An 18018-nucleotide genomic window follows, 5' to 3' on the forward strand; every position below is an offset into this window, starting at 1 on the left:
TTCTCAAGAACAGGGACTGAGACAAACTGCTGTCCATTCTCCCAATGCTGACTTCTGGGGAAGCTTTTGTGAAACCATTTCCACAAGGACATGTTACCCATCTTTTCACCTACAGATGTTAAGTTTGGGGCAGGTATGGACTAACAACGACAAAAAAATGGAACTCTGAGGAGATGACAAAGAAAAGAACCGGTAACCATCCACCCAACCAGCTGTCACTACTCAAGAGGAAGAACACTGCTGGCCAGGGCTGAAATCGCAGTGTAAGATCAGTATCTTACAAAATAAAACTTACAACAACAGTATGAACCCCAGCCACAGAGAAGCTACAAACCAATCTATTTTACACTCAAGGGCCTTCAAGAGGGTAAAAAAAAAAGCCATCCACCACCAACTCTACAAGCTGGGCACTAATACAGAGAAGATAAGGGAAGAGTTCCTGGCCCGGGCAGTGTAGACTGCAGACAGAGAGGAAATTGATATTACTTTTATCAACAACCGTCAGTAGAATTAAGGACAAGTAAGGGAATAAACACAAATGAATTCCAGACAAGAGAACACCAAAAAAAAAAAAAAAACCTGATCTAGAACATTGCAGGTCTAAACGTAGAATATGTTTATTCCAGACTGCAGACAGAGGGGAAGGGAGGGAAGTGAAGATTCCTGTTTCCCAGGCACTTCATTGAGAGCCTGAGCTCCTACGGTGGGTGTCACTCTGGGTCACAGCCTGCAGAGCGCTGGATAGGGAGGGAGCGAAGCAGTGGACACCCTCGTGGAAGAAAATCTCGCCCGAACTGTACGAGGGCATGCGGCAGGACAAACAGCCCTGAGAAAGCACGGCCCAGGGACTCCCTGGGGGTCGGTGGCTGGGATTCGGGGCTTTCACTGCTGTGGACCAGGGTTCCATCCCTACTCTGGGAACTAAGATCCCACAAGCTGCGCAGCATGGCACCTCCAAAAAATGAGGGTACAGAGCTCCCCTCCCTCTGGACTGAAGCTACTAGACCCTCAAGGACGCGGCAGTAGCACAGTGTGTCGTCCCCACTAAGCTGCTTACGTAGAAGACGCCAAGGCCAGGCGGGACCACAAACACCACAAACACGGCACCTCCACAGAGAGAAACACCCCCCACACCACTTTCCCGTCCCCGTTGAGCTTGCTTTCCACACAACTCAAGGAGAGATCCCGGCATGACTCAGCCCACCAATGTTCCGCCCCCGTGTGTCAGGGAGGATAACCGGCTCAGGAGGGAGGCGGGCGTCGGCTCTGAGCCACCAGATGGCTGAGGCACCCAGGGTGCACCCGGGGTCCCTAATGCACCACCTCCCGGAGGGCACACTGGCCTCTCGAAAGACATGGCTTCGTGGCAACGGCTGCCTTTCTTCCTGAGCGGGCACATGGGGAGAGAGATGCCCCAGGACGGAGGCCGGGCTCCCCGGGCTGAGGACCACGCGAGCCACTCACCGTGAGTGATGTTTAACTCGTTGCCAATGGCTAAGCTCCAGACCTTGCCTCTCACGCTGGGAGGGATTCCCTGCCACCACAAGTCTCGAACTTTTCTAGAGCACCACCTGGATGGAAACGGAAGCACGAGTTCATGAGTTTGTTCTCAGTGAAGAAACACTTGTCTGCCCACATGCTTAACCCCAAGCCACAGTGGTGTATGTCACAGCCCTGGCCTCAGGGGGCCCACAGTTCAGCGATCCGTACAGACCAGGAGACCAACGACTGCTTCCACTGGGCAGTGACCATGCCACTGCAGGCACTGCTCACGCAGAGACGGGCACCAGCAACCAGAGGGGCCCAGAGCGCTGTTCCGAAGCCAGAGTCTGCCTCACAGCAGCATTCTGAGCAGACGAAGAGTGCGAAGGGCTTTCTGAGCGGAAAGCACAGCAGCAAGAGACGACCTGGCCTGCTCCGGGGACCGCGCACAGCTGGGCGAACACTGGCGGGGATGGGGGGCGGGTGGCACCACCACAGAGCGGCAGGGGCGGGCAGCCCCAGGGCCCCGTGACGGGAGCCGCCCACCACCGCACTGCTGCACGCGGGCGAAGCACTCAGGCAACGACTGCTGGACCCTAATGGCCGGAGCCCGCGAACTCACACCGCTCTGAGCTGCACAGAGGAGCTGCGTCTGCCATGCACAGAGAACACACACCGCTAACAGACAGCGACAAGCGCGAAGGTGCCCAAGACTCAACACAGCGCTTCTCAGCACGGGGTGAGGGCAGAGAGGAGCACGGGGTGAGGGGTGGAGGAGCACGGGCTGAGGGCGGAGGAGCAAGGGCTGAGGGTGGAGAGGAGCATGGGGTGAGGGGTGGAGGAGCACGGGCTGAGGGCGGAGAGGAGCACGGGGTGAGGGGTGGAGGAGCACGGGCTGAGGGTGGAGAGGAGCACGGGCTGAGGGTGGAGAGGAGCACGGGCTGAGGGTGGAGAGGAGCACGGGCTGAGGGGTGGAGGAGCACGGGCTGAGGGTGGAGAGGAGCACAGGGTGAGGGGTGGAGCACGGGGTGATAGGGCGGAGGAACAAGGGCTGAGGGTGGAGAGGAGCACGGGCTGAGGGTGGAGAGGAGCACGGGGTGAGGGGTGGAGCACAGGGTGACGGCGGAGAGGAGCACGGGCTGAGGGTGGAGAAGAGCACGGGGGGAGGGATGGAGGAGCACGGGCTGAGGGCAGAGAGGAGCACGGGCTGAGGGCAGAGAGGAGCACGGGCTGAGCGCGGAGAGGAGCACGGGCTGAGGGCGGAGGGGAGCACGGGGGAGGGATGGAGGAGCACGGGCTGAGGGCAGAGAGGAGCACGGGCTGAGGGTGGAGAGGAGCACGGGGTGAGGGCAGAGGGGAGCATGGGGTGAGGGGTGGAGGAGCACGGGGTGAGGGCAAAGAGGAGCTAGGGGTGAGGGCAGAGAGGAGCATGGGGTGAGGGCGGAGAGGAGCACGGAGTGAGGGGCAGAGGAGCACGGGCTGAGGGCAGAGAAGAGCACGGGGTGAAGGGTGGAGGAGCACGGGCTGAGGGCAGAGGAGAGCACGGGGGAGGGATGGAGGAGCACGGGCTGAGGGCAGAGAGGAGCACGGGCTGAGGGTGGAGAGGAGCACGGGGTGAGGGCAGAGGGGAGCATGGAGTGAGGGGTGGAGGAGCACGGGGTGAGGGCAAAGAGGAGCTAGGGGTGAGGGCAGAGAGGAGCATGGGGTGAGGGCGGAGAGGAGCACAGAGTGAGGGGCAGAGGAGCACGGGCTGAGGGCAGAGAAGAGCACGGGGTGAAGGGTGGAGGAGCACGGGCTGAGGGCGTAGAGGAGCATGGGCTGAGGGTGGAGAGGAGCATGGGGTAAGGGGTGGAGGAGCATGGGCTGAGGGTGGAGATGAGCACGGGGTGAGGGGTGGAGGAGCACAGGCTTAGGGTGGAGAGGAGCACGGGCTGAGGGTGGAGGAGCACGGGCTGAGGGCGGAGAGGAGCACGGGCTGAGGGTGGAGGGGAGCACGGGCTGAGGGCGGAGGGGAGCACGGGGGAGGGATGGAGGAGCACAGGCTGAGGGCAGAGAGGAGCACGGGCTGAGGGTGGAGGAGCACGGGCTGAGGGCAGAGAGGAGCATGGGCTGAGGGCAGAGAGGAGCACGGGGTGACGGCGTAGAGGAGCACAGGGTGAGGGGCAGAGGAGCACGGGCTGAGGGCAGAGAAGAGCACGGGGTGAAGGGTGGAGGAGTATGGGCTGAGGGTGTAGAGGAGCACGGGCTGAGGGTGGAAAGGAGCATGGGGTGAGGGGTGGAGGAGCATAGGTTGAGGGTGGAGAGGAACATGGGGTGAGGGGTGGAGGAGCACAGGCTTAGGGCAGAGAGGAGCACAGGCTGAGGGTGGAGAGGAGCACAGGCTGATGGTGCAGGAGGGACAGCTGCAGCCCTGTCCCACCCTCACCTGGGACCCCGGAGCAAACCCCTTCTCCTCTCTCACTCAGCGCCCTCCTCCCTAAGGCCGAGATGATGAACCCTCCCCCTATACAGAGGGCCGGAGAGGATTAAGTGGGGAGGCCACAAAGGCAGCCGCCACAGAGCCTGGCGCCCGGCGCGGGTCACTAGCGGCGGTTCTGGTGTGCGCGCGCGCCTCTGGATGCCATCAAGCATCAGGCGGTGCGCGACGGGCCAGGCTGGGCCCTGCTGCCACACGGGGAGACAGTCCGGGCTTCTGAAGACCTCAACTCTCGTTACTGGGCCCCATTTGGGAAGAGGTGCTTTCTGACCATGTCTGGCCTATTAAAGACACCGCCGAGGAAAACAGGCTCTGGGTGCAGTGTGTCTTCCCAGCGGAAAGCACACAGTGATCTCCCCCCAACCCCACCCCCAGTGACGAAAGTGAATGACAGCCAGTAAGTGCCAGAGGAAGTCCCCAACTTCCTGACCCACGGCTCAGGTTGAAAGCAGAAAAGGAACTAGCACCCAAGCCCCTCACAGCTCCAGCTGATGGGGGTAGGCCCCAAAAGGAGCCACCAGCCTCTATGCGTGGGCCTGGGACTGCCGTCCATCCACACACTGGCCCTGGGACTGCCGTCCGCACGCTGGTCCCCAGCCATCCACACCAGGCCCCAGGAAGCCGTCTGCACACAGGCCCCTAGCCATCCTGAACACACAGGAGGAAAAGGTCCACAGCGCCTCTTCAGACAGAAAGAAGACAGCAGCTGCAGGGCTCGAGTGGGTCCTGACTCCTGGAGGCTGTCATCAGAGCAGCTCCAGCACCCCGGCTCACTCAGAGGACCAAGACACTCGAGCAGACGATGCAGTGTACCCGGGGGTCCTCTGCTGGTACCTGGAGCCAGGGCCAGGGCAGAAAAGGCTTCTCCAAGGAAGACTGAGCTTTAAAGAACTTTAAAGTGTTAACTGGACAAGGAGATACGGGGCAAGAGCACTTGAGACAGCAGGACGAGAACATGCAATGGCCCTGAGCCTCCCCAAGGGAAAGACTCGCCCAAGCAAAGGAGAGGTGAAAGGCAGGGCCGCAGAGAAAGGGGCCGGCTGTGCCACGGGAGGCCCGTCAGCTAAGCCACGAAATTCACACCCTACACTGGAGTCACAGGAGGCTGCTGCAGTGTTGAGTGTGGAAGTGACACAGGTTTGTGCCCGAGACTGCTGAGGACAAGACGAGGCGGAAGGGGCTGGAGAGGAGGGCTGTCACAGCGCCCGTGCGAGGAACAAGGCTAAACCGAGGCAGGGGAAGGAGACCATGCGGCTCAAACTCATCAGGCAACTTCATCAAAGGCTGCGACGTGGCCACACCTAATACAGCTGCTTCCCATAAATTCTGCCAAGAAACAACATGCCGTCTAGAGTGTCTGTGACGTCAGAGCTTACATTGTTTCCCAGTTGGGCAAAATCTCGTTGTTCCAAGTGAGGACTGCATTTCCAATACTTTCTTCCAGTCTGCATCTTTCTTCCAGCTGCTTTTTCCTCCTCTGGGCTTCTTTCAGCTCTAGACATCACAATTAAAAAGAAGAGGAAAACACCTGTTAGCTGATATCCACTGATTCCTGGCTGGGTGACTCTTCTCAAAGAGTCAGGCTGCAAAAACACCAGGAAGACAGCACTGAAGCACAGCAGTGTTTAAGGCCTGACCCGGTGCATCTCACAGCTTAGAAGTCTAGACCTTAGGTGTTACTTACCATGCAGTCAGCTTTTTGTAACACACGTACCGTATAACATGTATACAGAAAAGTACTCAGACAAGAACAAGACAAAACTATCACAAAACAGACAAACCCATGAAAGTACCACCCAAGCTGGGAGACCGGACACTAACAGACCAGAAGCTCTGAGCTCCTTCCGCCAGTCCCCTTTCCAACGGCACCTGCAACCTCGCCTCTCACAGCTTAAGAATAACTCTTAGTGTATAACAGCAACCTTGAGAAAGACCACGCTTTTTCATTTACATATACCTTTTGGGGGGTAAAATACACAAAACATAAAATGTACCGCTTTACCCCCGTTGAGTGTGCAGCTCAGCGGCATGAAGTACGTTCACACTGTTACGCAGCCGTCACAGCCACCTTCCACACTGGAACTCTGTCCCCACGGAACAGCCCTTCCCATGCCGCCCCTTTCCCGCTCCCCAGCCCCCGGCAACCTCCAGTCTCATTTCTGTGTCTGTGAATCTGACTTTTCTATTGGGTTGGCCAAAGAAGCTCATTTGGGTTTTTCTGTTGGAACTCTGGCCAACCCAACAGACGCCTCACATAGGTGGGATCGTACAGAATTTATCCTTTTGTGTCTGGTTTATTTCACTTAGAACAGTGTCTTCAAGCTTCATGTTGTAGCACGTGTCAGAACTTCATTCCTTTTTAAGGCTGAACAATATTTTGTTGCATGGGCAGACCATGTCATTTTATCATATACACTTCTTAACCATCTAAGAATCATAGAGTTTTTAGGTGTCACGTGGCACTTTAACAAGTCCCAACACACCTCCTTCTAAGTGAGGAGAACTGAGCCTACAGAGGGCAGAGAGCCGCCTCCCCATCCCCGCAAACTAAAGCTCTGCCCACCCTAGTACATTCATCCCACACAGGCTCTCCCCTCACGTAAATCCCAAGTATCACCTCGAATAAAGTTACCAGGGATGAACAGTTGGCAGCAATGTACAATTTTTGATGAAAAATTATAAATTTCAAAATATTAAAGGCATTCACCAAAGTTCAGGTTCTAAAGCTTCAAAATGTAAAGAGAAAATACCTAGGAAGACACAGAGTCTTGTGCTGCCTTACACAACCAAACACGTGTGGATTCCATTACCTCGTTTTTTGGCCTGAACCACCATTTCTTCATACTGTTGCCTGTGTTTCTGAGCTTCTTCAGCTGGCTTCGCTGGGAGATTTCTTGATAGGAAAAAAAAAAAAAAAAGATTTTCCACCATTTTAAATATTAAAGAGAAACTTGGAACATCGTTTACTAAAAAATGAGAAGCTCAAAGATGAAATCTACCTTTGTTAGATTATAAAGACACAGCTCTTTTAAAACCTAAAAATATATTTTTTTTACAAAAGTAAAATAAAGCTCATTTTTAAAAACTTGAAATCTGAAGGTTAGCAAAAAGAAGAAATTAACAATTACCCACAAATCCAATAGAGATAAACACTTAAATCTTTTAGTGTCTTTTTTCACCCCAGCTCTCCAAAGGAACTTTGATTTGACCACATGCACTACTCACTGTCAGCGGTCACGGGTGAAGTACTCCAATGGTGTATGTTACGTATATGCACGAATCTACTCCCTGGCCTGTTTTTTAAGTGTGCAAGTTTCACACTAGCTATGCGGTTCATCTGTCCCATATCTATATCTATATATATACATACACACACACATAGATTCATACAGCAATTCTAAACATCTAAATGTGGTGGACATCTTCGAATTCTGGTTAAAATAATAAAAGGCACGCTCTCTTTCTGAAGCGTGCTGGTGACTCCGCTGGGCCTGGAGAACCGGGCGGGCGGCCATGCCTGGCTGGCTGTGTGCCTCGCGGGGTCCCCCGCGCTCCCCGTGCTGAGCTGAACGACCATCTCTACTGCAGGGCACCAGCTCGCGTCTCAGGGAGCGTCTCAAGGGCTGAGCTTCACAGGGTGGCAGCTGTTACCCACGGTCCCTACGTCCCTACCTACCTCTGAGTCCACCATGTCCGAGTTTCTCTTCCCATCTACCCATACATCCACAATGTCCAATGACCAAAAATTAACATTGGAAGACACATATTGCTGCTTCAGACTTCATCAATTTTAAATGTCAGGGTTGGCAGGGACCTTAGAAATTCTAGCTCAGCGTTTTACAATCTCTCTTAAGAAAAAAAAAAAAAAGCTGTGGAATCTTTATGTTCAAAAACAGGGTTCTACGGAAACCTGACGCTTAACTAGAGATAAGCTCTGGCCTGGTACGATGGAGCAATCCCTTTATCTAACTAGGGTCTCCAAACACGATCCGCAGGCCAGTCACCAAAACCGATCTCCTTGTCAGTTCGAGGCAAACCAGAGGTTGGAGGGGAAGACCCTTGCTAGGCCCAGCCAGCCCGTTTACTGCAGCACATCCCAGAGAAGCAGCAGGCTGATGCAGGCACTGTCCTGCCACTGTCTAGGGCGCCTCCGAAACACCCTCTGCAGGGTGTTTGCTCTGCTGCTTCTTACAGTTACAAGTCAGTCTATAATAACAGTTCTGCAAGTGTTTAGACATGCTAAATTAAAGTCACTTAACGGAAAATCTGGGTTAAAACTTCTAGGTTAGGGCTTCCTTGGTGGCTCGGTGGTAAAGAATCTGCCTGCCAATGCAGGAGACTCGGGTTCAACCCCTGATCCGGGGAAGACCCACGTGCCACAGAGCAGCCAGCCCTCTGTGCCACAGCTACTGGGTCTGTGCTCTAGAGCCCGGGAGCCGCAACGAGAGAAGTCACCGCAGCGAGAAGCCTGCATCCTGCAACGAGAGAGGAGCTTCTGCTCTCCATGTCCAGGGAAGAAAGCCTGAGCAGCAACGAAGACCCAGCAGAGCCACAAATAAAAAGTAATTAATGAAAAAAACCCACTTCTACGTTACACGAAACGTTTCCGAGTCAGTCGTGCTATCACACAGAACGCACACCAGCACAGGGCCGGGGAGGAGCCCCTGCTTTTAGCAAGTGTTGTGCTAACGTGTTCTCTCCCTCAGGACCCGGTCCTTTGCTAAAGAAATGGTGACCAGCAAGTGGACTGATCCCCCAGAACAAACTCTCTACAGACTCTCGGTCAGACTCACGCTGGCCTGTCCTCCAGGATGAGTGCGGTGGTGGAGAGAGGCTCAAAGTCAAGATTCTTCCTCACATTCTGCTTCGGAGAGGGAGGCTTGCTAGGTCGTCCAGCCTTGTCTTCATATTCCTAGGACAAAGAGACCAGGGATAACTCCAGGCCTGGCTGTAACTTTGTAACTCTGAGGTTACAAAGCCCTTCTCAAAGTAAGAAAGCTGTTTTGTTATGAAACTGTCAAGTCCTTTAAGTTGACTTTGAGGATGACACATTGAAAATATTTCTTGCTCTTCAGAAGGAAAAACTGCCAACGAAAGGGTTCCTACAGCTCTGCAGTTCAGGTCGTCACTTCACAGGGCCTGTGGGCTTTCCACACGGGTAGGAAGTCACTAAAGATCTCATCATTCCAGCTGCCCCGTGGAGGGACCACAAACATCGACTCAGGTCTATGTGTCTTCCGGGTAAGGGGCGTGTGCTCCGTCTTCTGGACATGGCACATTTGAAATGGTTGTTGCAGTGGCCACCAGGAAGCTCGGAGTCAGAGCGCCAGCCAATTCTGGCACTCCTCTGAGCCCCTGGCTCCATCTCCCACGCCCATCCTAAATTTCTAATGCATTTCCATTTATCCCACTGCATTTTATCGATTTTTGTTAACTTTTCAAATCTTTTCCAAAATGAGGAAAGAGTTAAAAAGTTTTTGCTTGCAGGTGCTTAAAGCTGTTTCATTTTCTTAAAGCAGAAACATCAAAACAAGAAATTCTTTAACACCTTTGTATGCAGCCATCATTGCCAGTCGGTACATAAATAATTATGCTCTGCCCTGGAAACCCTGGAGCAGCCTCCGCACCTCCAGGTCACTCATCCGTCCTGGGAACTGCAACCACAAAACCTCAGTCACACCTGTGGCCCACATTCCAAACACCCAACCAGCACAGCTCAGGGGAGCCAAGTAACTTGGGCCAAAGAGTCCAGTTTCTAAAATTATGTGTGTGTGCGCACACACATGTATGTGTATATCCTTGTGTGCATAGGCACATGCTAAGTCACTCAGTCACACGGACTCTCTGTGACCCTATGGATTGTAGCTTGCTGGGCTCCTCTGTCCATGGGATTCTCCAGGCAAGAACAGTGCAGTGAGTTGCCATGCCTTCCTCCTCTGTACCCTTGCTGCTGCTGCTGCTAAGTTGCTTCAGTCGTGTCCGACTCTGTGCGACCTCAGAGACAGCATCCCACTAGGCTCTCCTGTCCCTGGGATTCTCCAGGCAAGAAAACTGGAGTGGGTTGCCATTTCCTTCTCCAATGCATGAAAGTGAAAAGTCAAAGTGAAGTTGCTCAGTCTTGTCCTACTCTTAGCGCCACCATGGACTGCAGCCTACCAGGCTCCTCCATCCATGGGATTTTCCAGGCAAGAGCACTGGAGTGGGGTGCCACTGGGTCTAGTGGAGACCTAATAACCTCAATGTATAGAGGTCACCTGGAAAAACACTGAATAAATTTCTCAGGACCAATTTTCTTTTTAAGGCTATATCTCTGAAAGTCACAATGGACATCTGTAGGAAAATATACACATTTTAATTGTACACAAAACCTTTTAAGAAAATACTTCATGTAAAGTACAAACAAGATGTATTTCTAGTTAGTTTAGTTTCTGTACCCTTAGCCTTCTGCAAAAATAAAACCCAGCATTTTCTTGTTGTCTATTACAGACAAGGCTCTCAGGACTCTCCCTTAAGTGAAGGCCACCTAGCTGGGAAGGTAGGATAAACAACAAAGCAGTTGGCCTAAGATTTAAGTGAGGAATCCAGACGCAACCAAAGCAGTATCAGGAGTGGAAAATGATAAACTGCTAAGTGAATTTTATTACCTCTAGTTGTTAATTGGGTGTTACTGGTAAAATTCTTTGGCTAGCAATTGTTCTCTCAGACAGAAAAGCCTGTTGAGGTTTCTAGAAAGTTTAAAGGAACAACTACTTCCTCAGAACCCACAGGCTGTGAGAAGGGAGTGCACCGAGAAGCAGGTGGGAGGGGCAGTTTCTGTACAACTGGACGCACAGGGTTAGACGGCGCAGCATTGTTCGTTGCTGCTGTTCAGTTGCTGAGCCATGTCTGACTCTTTGAGACCCCCTGGACTGCAGCACACGAGGCTTCCCTGTCCTCCACCATCTCCCGGAGCTTGCTCAAACCCATGTCCACTGTGTCGGTGATGCCATCCAGCCATCTCATCCTCTGTCGCCCCCTTCTCCTCCTGCCCTCAATCTTTCCCAGCATCAGGGTCTTTTCCAGTGAGTCGCCCTGATGTAAAACAGTTCCATTAAAATCCTAAAATGACCTCCGCTTACCCAAAGCTGGGAAAATGGACTCGTGTCCAGCCATTCATACACTTGGGCACCTCCATGTGCCAGGCACTCAGCTGCGACTTAACACGGTAATAAACAGCTATGAGGGAGTGTCATACGTAGCACCCGATGCAGAACCTTGAACTTATAGGAAAACTACCTAGAGCTATGCTCAGAAAGGTTCTGAGACATCTTGCGTTTTAACGAGCATTGTTAATGAACACCCTGTAAAGTGCTACTCATCTGCTGACCCTGGTCTGATGAACTACATGCCAAGGCCAAAAAAGCCGAGCCCCAAGTTAGATGCCCCAGAATGTGGATGCCCACTGCTACTTGCTTCTGTGTGCTTTATCTCCGTGACAATCTCTACGGCAGGTATCACCGTGTTTTACCAGCAGAGCCCCTGAGGTTGAGAGTGAAGTGACTTGCCCCCACACACAGCCAGCAAGGCGCTGAGCCTGCAGGACTCTCCTCTCCAGCCCTCCGCGCAGGCCCGACCTCCCCTGCGGATACACTCACACAGGTGTGCAGCCGTGGAGGGAAGGGCCCAGGGCCCGTTTGAGTCAAGTGTGGTCTCTGGGGCCAGAAAGGCCCAGCAGCAAATTCAGATCCACCGAGAACCAGCCTCGACCTTCGGCAAAGCACAGCCTAGCCTGCAGGTGCCTCACTTCCACATCTGCAAACAGGGTAACAGCACCTGGCAGAGGGGGCTGTCTCAGGAGTGGGGAGAGGCTGTGAAGAGCCAGCACAGCCCCGGGCAGAGGGATGCTCCAGGAAGGCTGGCCAAACAACAGTCAAGGAGCCCTGCAAAGTCTGCAGAGAGCACAGATATGAAAAGGAGTTGTAACGTTAATTAAATGCCTTGATTTGTGATCTTTAAAAGATCGGTCTCTTCAGTGGGAGCTCAAAGGCTCCATCACAGATGATAAAACGCAGTACAGCTGTAACGAGCCACGTGCTTTCCAAGGGCTTTACACACACAGAACCGGCTCAACTCCCCAGCTCACACCACCCCGCACCGGGAGAGACAGGACCTGCAGGGGTGGTGGTCGGGAGCGGCTGGAGGAGACGAGCAGGAGCGCCCAGGCTCTGCAGCCACACAGCCCACCGCAGCCTGCCTGGGCCAGAAGCAACTCAGTCATTCACATTCAGTCTAAACGAAGCTTTCAACTATGACACAAACCTGTAACAGCCAATTAGGTGCAGACGCAAGGCAAATACTTATGATTTAATCACATACTGCACTTCATGATTAAAAAAACAGGCCTGTCCTGTCCACGCTTGCAATCCCAGGGAAAGCCTCTTCAACATTCTAAATGGCATTTCAGAATACGAACGGCTCTGGAGATGGTTAACAGGTCCTACTTCAAACCTAGTTCTCACACTGTTACCTAGAGACATCAACAGAAAGCTCATCTTCCAAACCAACATCAGGAACAAGAGAGGACGAGTCACTCTCAGGAAAAAAACAACTTTCAGCTATGAATTTATCAACATTGAGGTCAGCATGTGATGTGGCAAGAGCTGGGGATTTGGAAGCAGAAAGACTCAGTGGTAAGTCCTGGCTCTGATCTGAAGCAAATCATCTTGCTTCTCTCTCAGCCACGAAAAGGAGCGACTGTGAAGACTCCTGTGATGATGAGATGATGGACGTACGTTCGATGGCTGCCCATAAAGTATGAGCCCTTTCCGTGTGCCAGGCAAACAGCGGGGTCGTCCCTGCCTCAGTCCAAGTCACCGTTCTAAAGTTTCTTCTCCTCCTGGGGCTCTTATGGGATCAAGTTTCAAAGTTTCCTGGTTTAAACCAAGTAACAATGCCATGCATTGCTGTGCTCATCTGAAGTCCTAGCGACTAATGAGGATAAAACATCCATTCAAGGAACGGCTACAGATTCCAACACCCTGTATAACCCGAGGGAATTTAGAACGGGGTTCTTCAAAGTTCTAGGGGCAAATCAGTTTAACTGGTCATGACAGTATTTTTTAAATCAAACAATTAAAAAAAAAAAAAAACCAGGGCACACACAGTAAGGAGAGTGTGTTTCAGCTCTATGCCTAGTTATAGCTGCGCCTTTTGACAGCACTGAGTCTCAACCCAAACCGTCTGACCCAGGGATAGGAGTCGGGGCTTGTGCCAAACCAGGATTGCAAGCCACTCATTTAGAACAGGTCACAGTCCCCGCCCGGAGTGGTTTACCTTGTATGCTGCTGGGAAGGAAAGACCGACACTAGAGAGAGACAAGAAACAAAACCTACTGTATCCCACCCCCCAAAACCTCCTGTACACAACCAGGGGCTAAGTGTGGGGCGTGTCTGATAACCCAGCAAAGGGTCAGGAAAAAAAGGAGTAAGCAGGTAAGCAGGCAGGGAGCCCAGGCAACTGAGCAGAGCCTCGACGCCACACAGGGGCAGGGACCTCATGTGTGAAGGGGACGGGCAGACCCCAGGCCTGAAGGGCTCATTCTGGCTGGGGCAGGAAGATGTCAGCAGAGGCTGCGAGGCCAGGGCAGATAATAAAACACGCCGTGAGAGGGCAAGCCACAGCTGCTGGAGCCCCAAGGACAGGACACTGAAGGCTGCAGAGAGGCAAAGAAAGCATTTCCTAAAGGGGCTATCTCAGCGGACAGAGGACGGGGGAGCCGGGCTAGAAGCCACGAGAGCCAGGCATCCTGACAGCACGAGAGCAGCCAAGAGACAACGCTCAGCAGGCCTCTCTGCAGGGGGAGCATGAGTACCTTAAACCGGGAATGATGCTGAGTCAAAGTTCTGTTCCAGATTTTACGGTCTCAATAACGAGCTACCTGGAAGCAATGGGACAGGCTGAGAGCAAAGGAGAGAGAGAAAAAAGGAAGAGCCAGACTTGGTGTACAGCCAGAGAGTCAACAGCCCAGGGTGCGACGAGCCCGTTAAATACATCCAACGGCAAGGTCTTCCTCCCATGCACGATCCGAACAGTGCTAAGGATGAGAACAGCGCATGAGACTCCGAAATTGTTTACTCTGCTAGTTAAAGAAGAAATGACAAAAGAAGTCTGCCTCAACAGACATTTGCCTAAGAGGAAACGATCAAGATTCCCAAACGGTGAAAAGGAGGAATTCCTGGGAGGATGACCAGAGGGGTGTCACTGTTACTCCCAGCACTGGAAGAGCACGGTAAAAGGCAGCCATTTGCCCCAACGCGGCAACAGAAGCCCCTCGGCTTCCTGAAATCTACCCCAGCTATAAGCAGAGAGGGCCATCAGTTACAACCTGTGCTTACACCTTGGACTCAACTGGTTAGAGCATCAAGATGAGCTTTTTAAAACAAACACAAGGTTTCAGAGGCACGTCTAGAATAAAAGCACAGCAGGTCACTACCTGGCACCTATTAGAAAACTGCCCCGAGCCAACAAGAGCGACACCACGGCCACCGCCTGGGCACAGGCGAGGCCCCTGCCGGAGAGGCACTGGAGTGGGCAGCAGGCCTGGGTCTGAACCAGCACTTCCCTACCGTCACCACCAGCAGCGCGACCTTGAGCGTGTTTCTTCAGGTCTCCAAGCCTGTTTCCCCATCTATTCAAAGGGAATGAATCAACCTAACACACAGCCATAGCAGGGGTCCAAAAAGTGCCAGGGAGTGGTACTGTCACTGTTACTACAAAATTATTTCTCACAGTATTTCCCCGCTAAGAGGGGTGCTTAATAAGGCTGCGCTGAAGATCAGCTGAATGTCAAGCACCCAGAACACTGCAGTGGGCTTTACGCTTTGCCCTTTGTCACGATCAACTTTTGGGGAGGGGCGAGCGTAGTGTTGGAATGTGGGGCACAAGACGGGTTTTGTTTTGCCATTTTCAGCTAGTAGGAGGAGCCTGAACAGGTCTTACAAACACTGGGACTTCCGAAATGACAGTCCTCTGTGACCAATGAGGCTGACCTCACAGTAAGAGGGACCCCGGGATCCTCTGAGGGGCCCCTCCTACTCCACCTCTTTCACCTACTTACCAGTCTTTTCCCCAGAAAGCATCCTCTAGGTTACCGGAAATGCTGGCATTTGGGAAACAACTCTCAGGAGGCCTGTCATAGTCCTTCCAAAACATGTAGAACACAGACGTTCATCTGTGGACTGGTGAATGAAATGGAATAAATCTGAACTATGGGTTTTAACAAGCCTGCTTACTGTTGCCATCTGACCACTTTTTATTTGCACGTGGAGCGAACAGGGGGAGGAAAAGGGGGGAATACAGCCCCGATCCCCGTACAAAGGCTTCCCCCACTCAGGCCTCTAAGAGGGGTGCCTGGCCTGTCCTCAATCTCAACACCGGTTTGCAATCCCCTTGTGGGTGATGAGAATCATGACGCGCCGGTGCTCTCTTTTACGTCTCCCACGGTACCCGTTAAAACTCAACCCTTTCCAGGGCACCACAGACAAAGCACGGCGGTTGAGGAAGGCGCAGCAACGCGGCCGCATGCAAGCTGCAGCTCGCTGGAGCAGATAAGATGCGTGGAGCGCCCACACATGGACACGGGTGCAACCACGCGGGGGCCTCCGGCCGGGGCCGGGCCGGCGGGCCCCGCGGAGGGGCGTGCGCAGGCCCGGCCCCACTCACCATGAACGCCGCGGGGCTCAGAGGCGCGCGGCCGGCGGCTCCATGCCCGAGCGGGCGAACGTGGCTCCGCGGCGGGACCTCGGGGCGGCGGCTCCGGCGGCTCCGGCGGACGGACGGGCGGGCGGGGGCGGCAGGCCGCTCAATCGCGCGCAGACGCCGCGCAGCCAATCCGCGGCTCGGGTTCGGCGCGTCAGGCCTGGCTCACCGAGGACCTGGGAGGTGGGGCGGGGCTGGGGCGAGGGGAGGACGCCGGGCCCTGCACCGCCGGCTAGGCAGGAGGGTCACGCGGCGCCCTCAGGACCCCTCGGGGCATGCCCACGCGGACTGGGGGTTCTAGATGCGGGATGCCGGCCCCGACACAACCGGGCCTGAGTGCTGCCTGCACTGAGCGAGTGACTCTGCGCGCTGAGCACAGACACCACGCTGCAAAACGCTCCCTCCGAAGGCCAGCGGCACAGCGCCCGGCTGCATGCGCAGACCTCTGCTTTGTGAGACTTTTGAAAACGAGAAGCGTATGCTACCAGAAGGAACTGCATAAAAATAGTAACACTGGTAACCTCCGGGGAGTGGGGTGACGGCTATTTTCTTCTCTTCTTTGTACTGTTCAGTTCAGTCGCTCAGTCGTGTCCGACTCTGCGACCCCATGGACTGCAGCACGCCAGGCCTCCCTGTCCATCACCAACTCCCGGAGTCTACTCAAACTCCTGTCCATCGAGTCGGTGATGCCATCCAGCCATCTCATCCTCTCCCGCCTTCAGTCTTTCCCAGCATCAGGGTCTTTTACCGTACTACGGTTCAAACGTTTTCCACAACAAGATCTGTTCAATTAAAACGTCAGGCTGCACACAAACATAATAGTAGAAACCTGGCGAGTGACAGCTTCTGGGGGACTGGCTGGGAAGGGGCAGAATGTATCACCCGGGGTGACAGAATTACTATCTTGATAAGCATTCCTCAAAACTAACTGAATAGTACGCTTCAGAGGAGAGCATTCCACTGTCTGCAGATCATACCTCAGTGCTTTAAGTCTTAAAATCTGCCGTGAGGTCAAAATGATTGCTGGTCAGCCCATGGGTCCAATGTTCATGGGCTGAGCTCTGGGTCTGAGACAGCACAGACCCTGCTTTCGTGATGGAAACTCCCAACTCCTCAGACCATGGAAGGAGGCTTTCCCCAGCTGACTTTCTGAATAATAATAGCATTACCAAGTTACCACTAGAAACTTCACTCAGAAACCTACAGTGTCCATCAAGCTGCGGTTGAGAAGTCAGCAACAAGAAATTTTCATAAGTCGCTGGCAGTTGCAGCCATTTTAGACAGAACCCGGCAGTGTCTTATATATACAGTTCAATACACACCAACACATCTGAGTGGCTAAACCACCACCACCACCACCACACTTGTAGGAATCTACCCAAAAGAAATAAAAAATACATCCACAAAAAGTCTTGCTAGCAAATATGCACAGCAGCATTATTCATTATAGCCCAACACCAAAAGAAAGCCACTAAGTGAGGACGGGATACACAGCATCCTCAGCAATGGACAGGGGCACTGATACATGCTGCACACGGACAGCACACGGGCGAGCCTCAGGGCACCGTGGGCTGAGAGGCAGCCAGAGGTAATGCGCGTGATTCCATTTATATGAAATGTCTTTGATAAGCAAATCTCTCCACATAAAGCAAATCAGTGTTCATCTGGAGCTGGAGGTGGAAGCAGAGATCCACTGCAAATAGGCATGAGGGAACTTTCTCGAGTGATGAAAATATTCCACATCTGGATTGCAGTGACTGTTGCGTAACTGTGTAAGTTTATTAAAAAATCATGACCATGCACACTGAGTGAATCTGATGGTATAATAATCACACCACAATAAAGCCATTTGTTAAAAGTAATAGGATAAAAAGGGAGAGGCTGATTCTGGCTGGAAGGATTAAGGAAAGCCTTGTTTACAAAACTTACTCAAAATTTGGAAGTAAGACAAATGCATGGGGGAGAAGTGTCTCTTCAATTTATACCTGGATGTTTTTAACAAGCCTGCCTGAAGTTTTTAATCCTCTAGGAGATAAGCCTGTGCTACCTACCACTTGATTAGAGCCCAGAAACTGTGAAGTGACGTATTAACTTGCACATTTATGTCCAACTGAAAACTTAACTCCAGAGGTGATGTTTTCTTACCGAATTTATTTAAACCTAACCTAGCAATCTTCTTCTAATTCCTTGTTTGGTTTTATGTCTATAACTATCTACTTCCTCAGATGTCTTTGGAATAAATTTTTCCATCTTACTGCTTCATTTCACACATCTCCTCAATGTGTTAAATGAATCTTTAACCCATGATCATTTTTTTAAAAAAG

General features: G+C 52.8%; 1 protein-coding gene across 4 annotated transcripts in view; it reads right to left on the bottom strand.

The window, feature by feature from the left end:
* The window catches only part of TBC1D14 (TBC1 domain family member 14), a 100576-nt gene that overhangs the window by 28361 nt on the left and 54197 nt on the right, over positions 1–18018 (bottom strand). For all 4 annotated transcript variants that reach the window (XM_044945536.2, XM_025289643.3, XM_044945537.2 and 1 more), the window contains exons 4-7: positions 8752–8870; positions 6769–6851; positions 5335–5452; positions 1465–1571 (exon numbers count right to left, since the gene is read on the bottom strand). In XM_044945536.2, coding sequence (XP_044801471.1) covers positions 1465–1571; positions 5335–5452; positions 6769–6851; positions 8752–8870 — 427 coding nt within the window. The remainder of the gene's footprint in view (positions 1–1464; positions 1572–5334; positions 5453–6768; positions 6852–8751; positions 8871–18018) is intronic.

The sequence above is a fragment of the Bubalus bubalis genome, chromosome 7 (assembly GCF_019923935.1).
Source record: "Bubalus bubalis isolate 160015118507 breed Murrah chromosome 7, NDDB_SH_1, whole genome shotgun sequence".
Taxonomy (NCBI): Eukaryota; Metazoa; Chordata; class Mammalia; order Artiodactyla; family Bovidae; genus Bubalus; species Bubalus bubalis.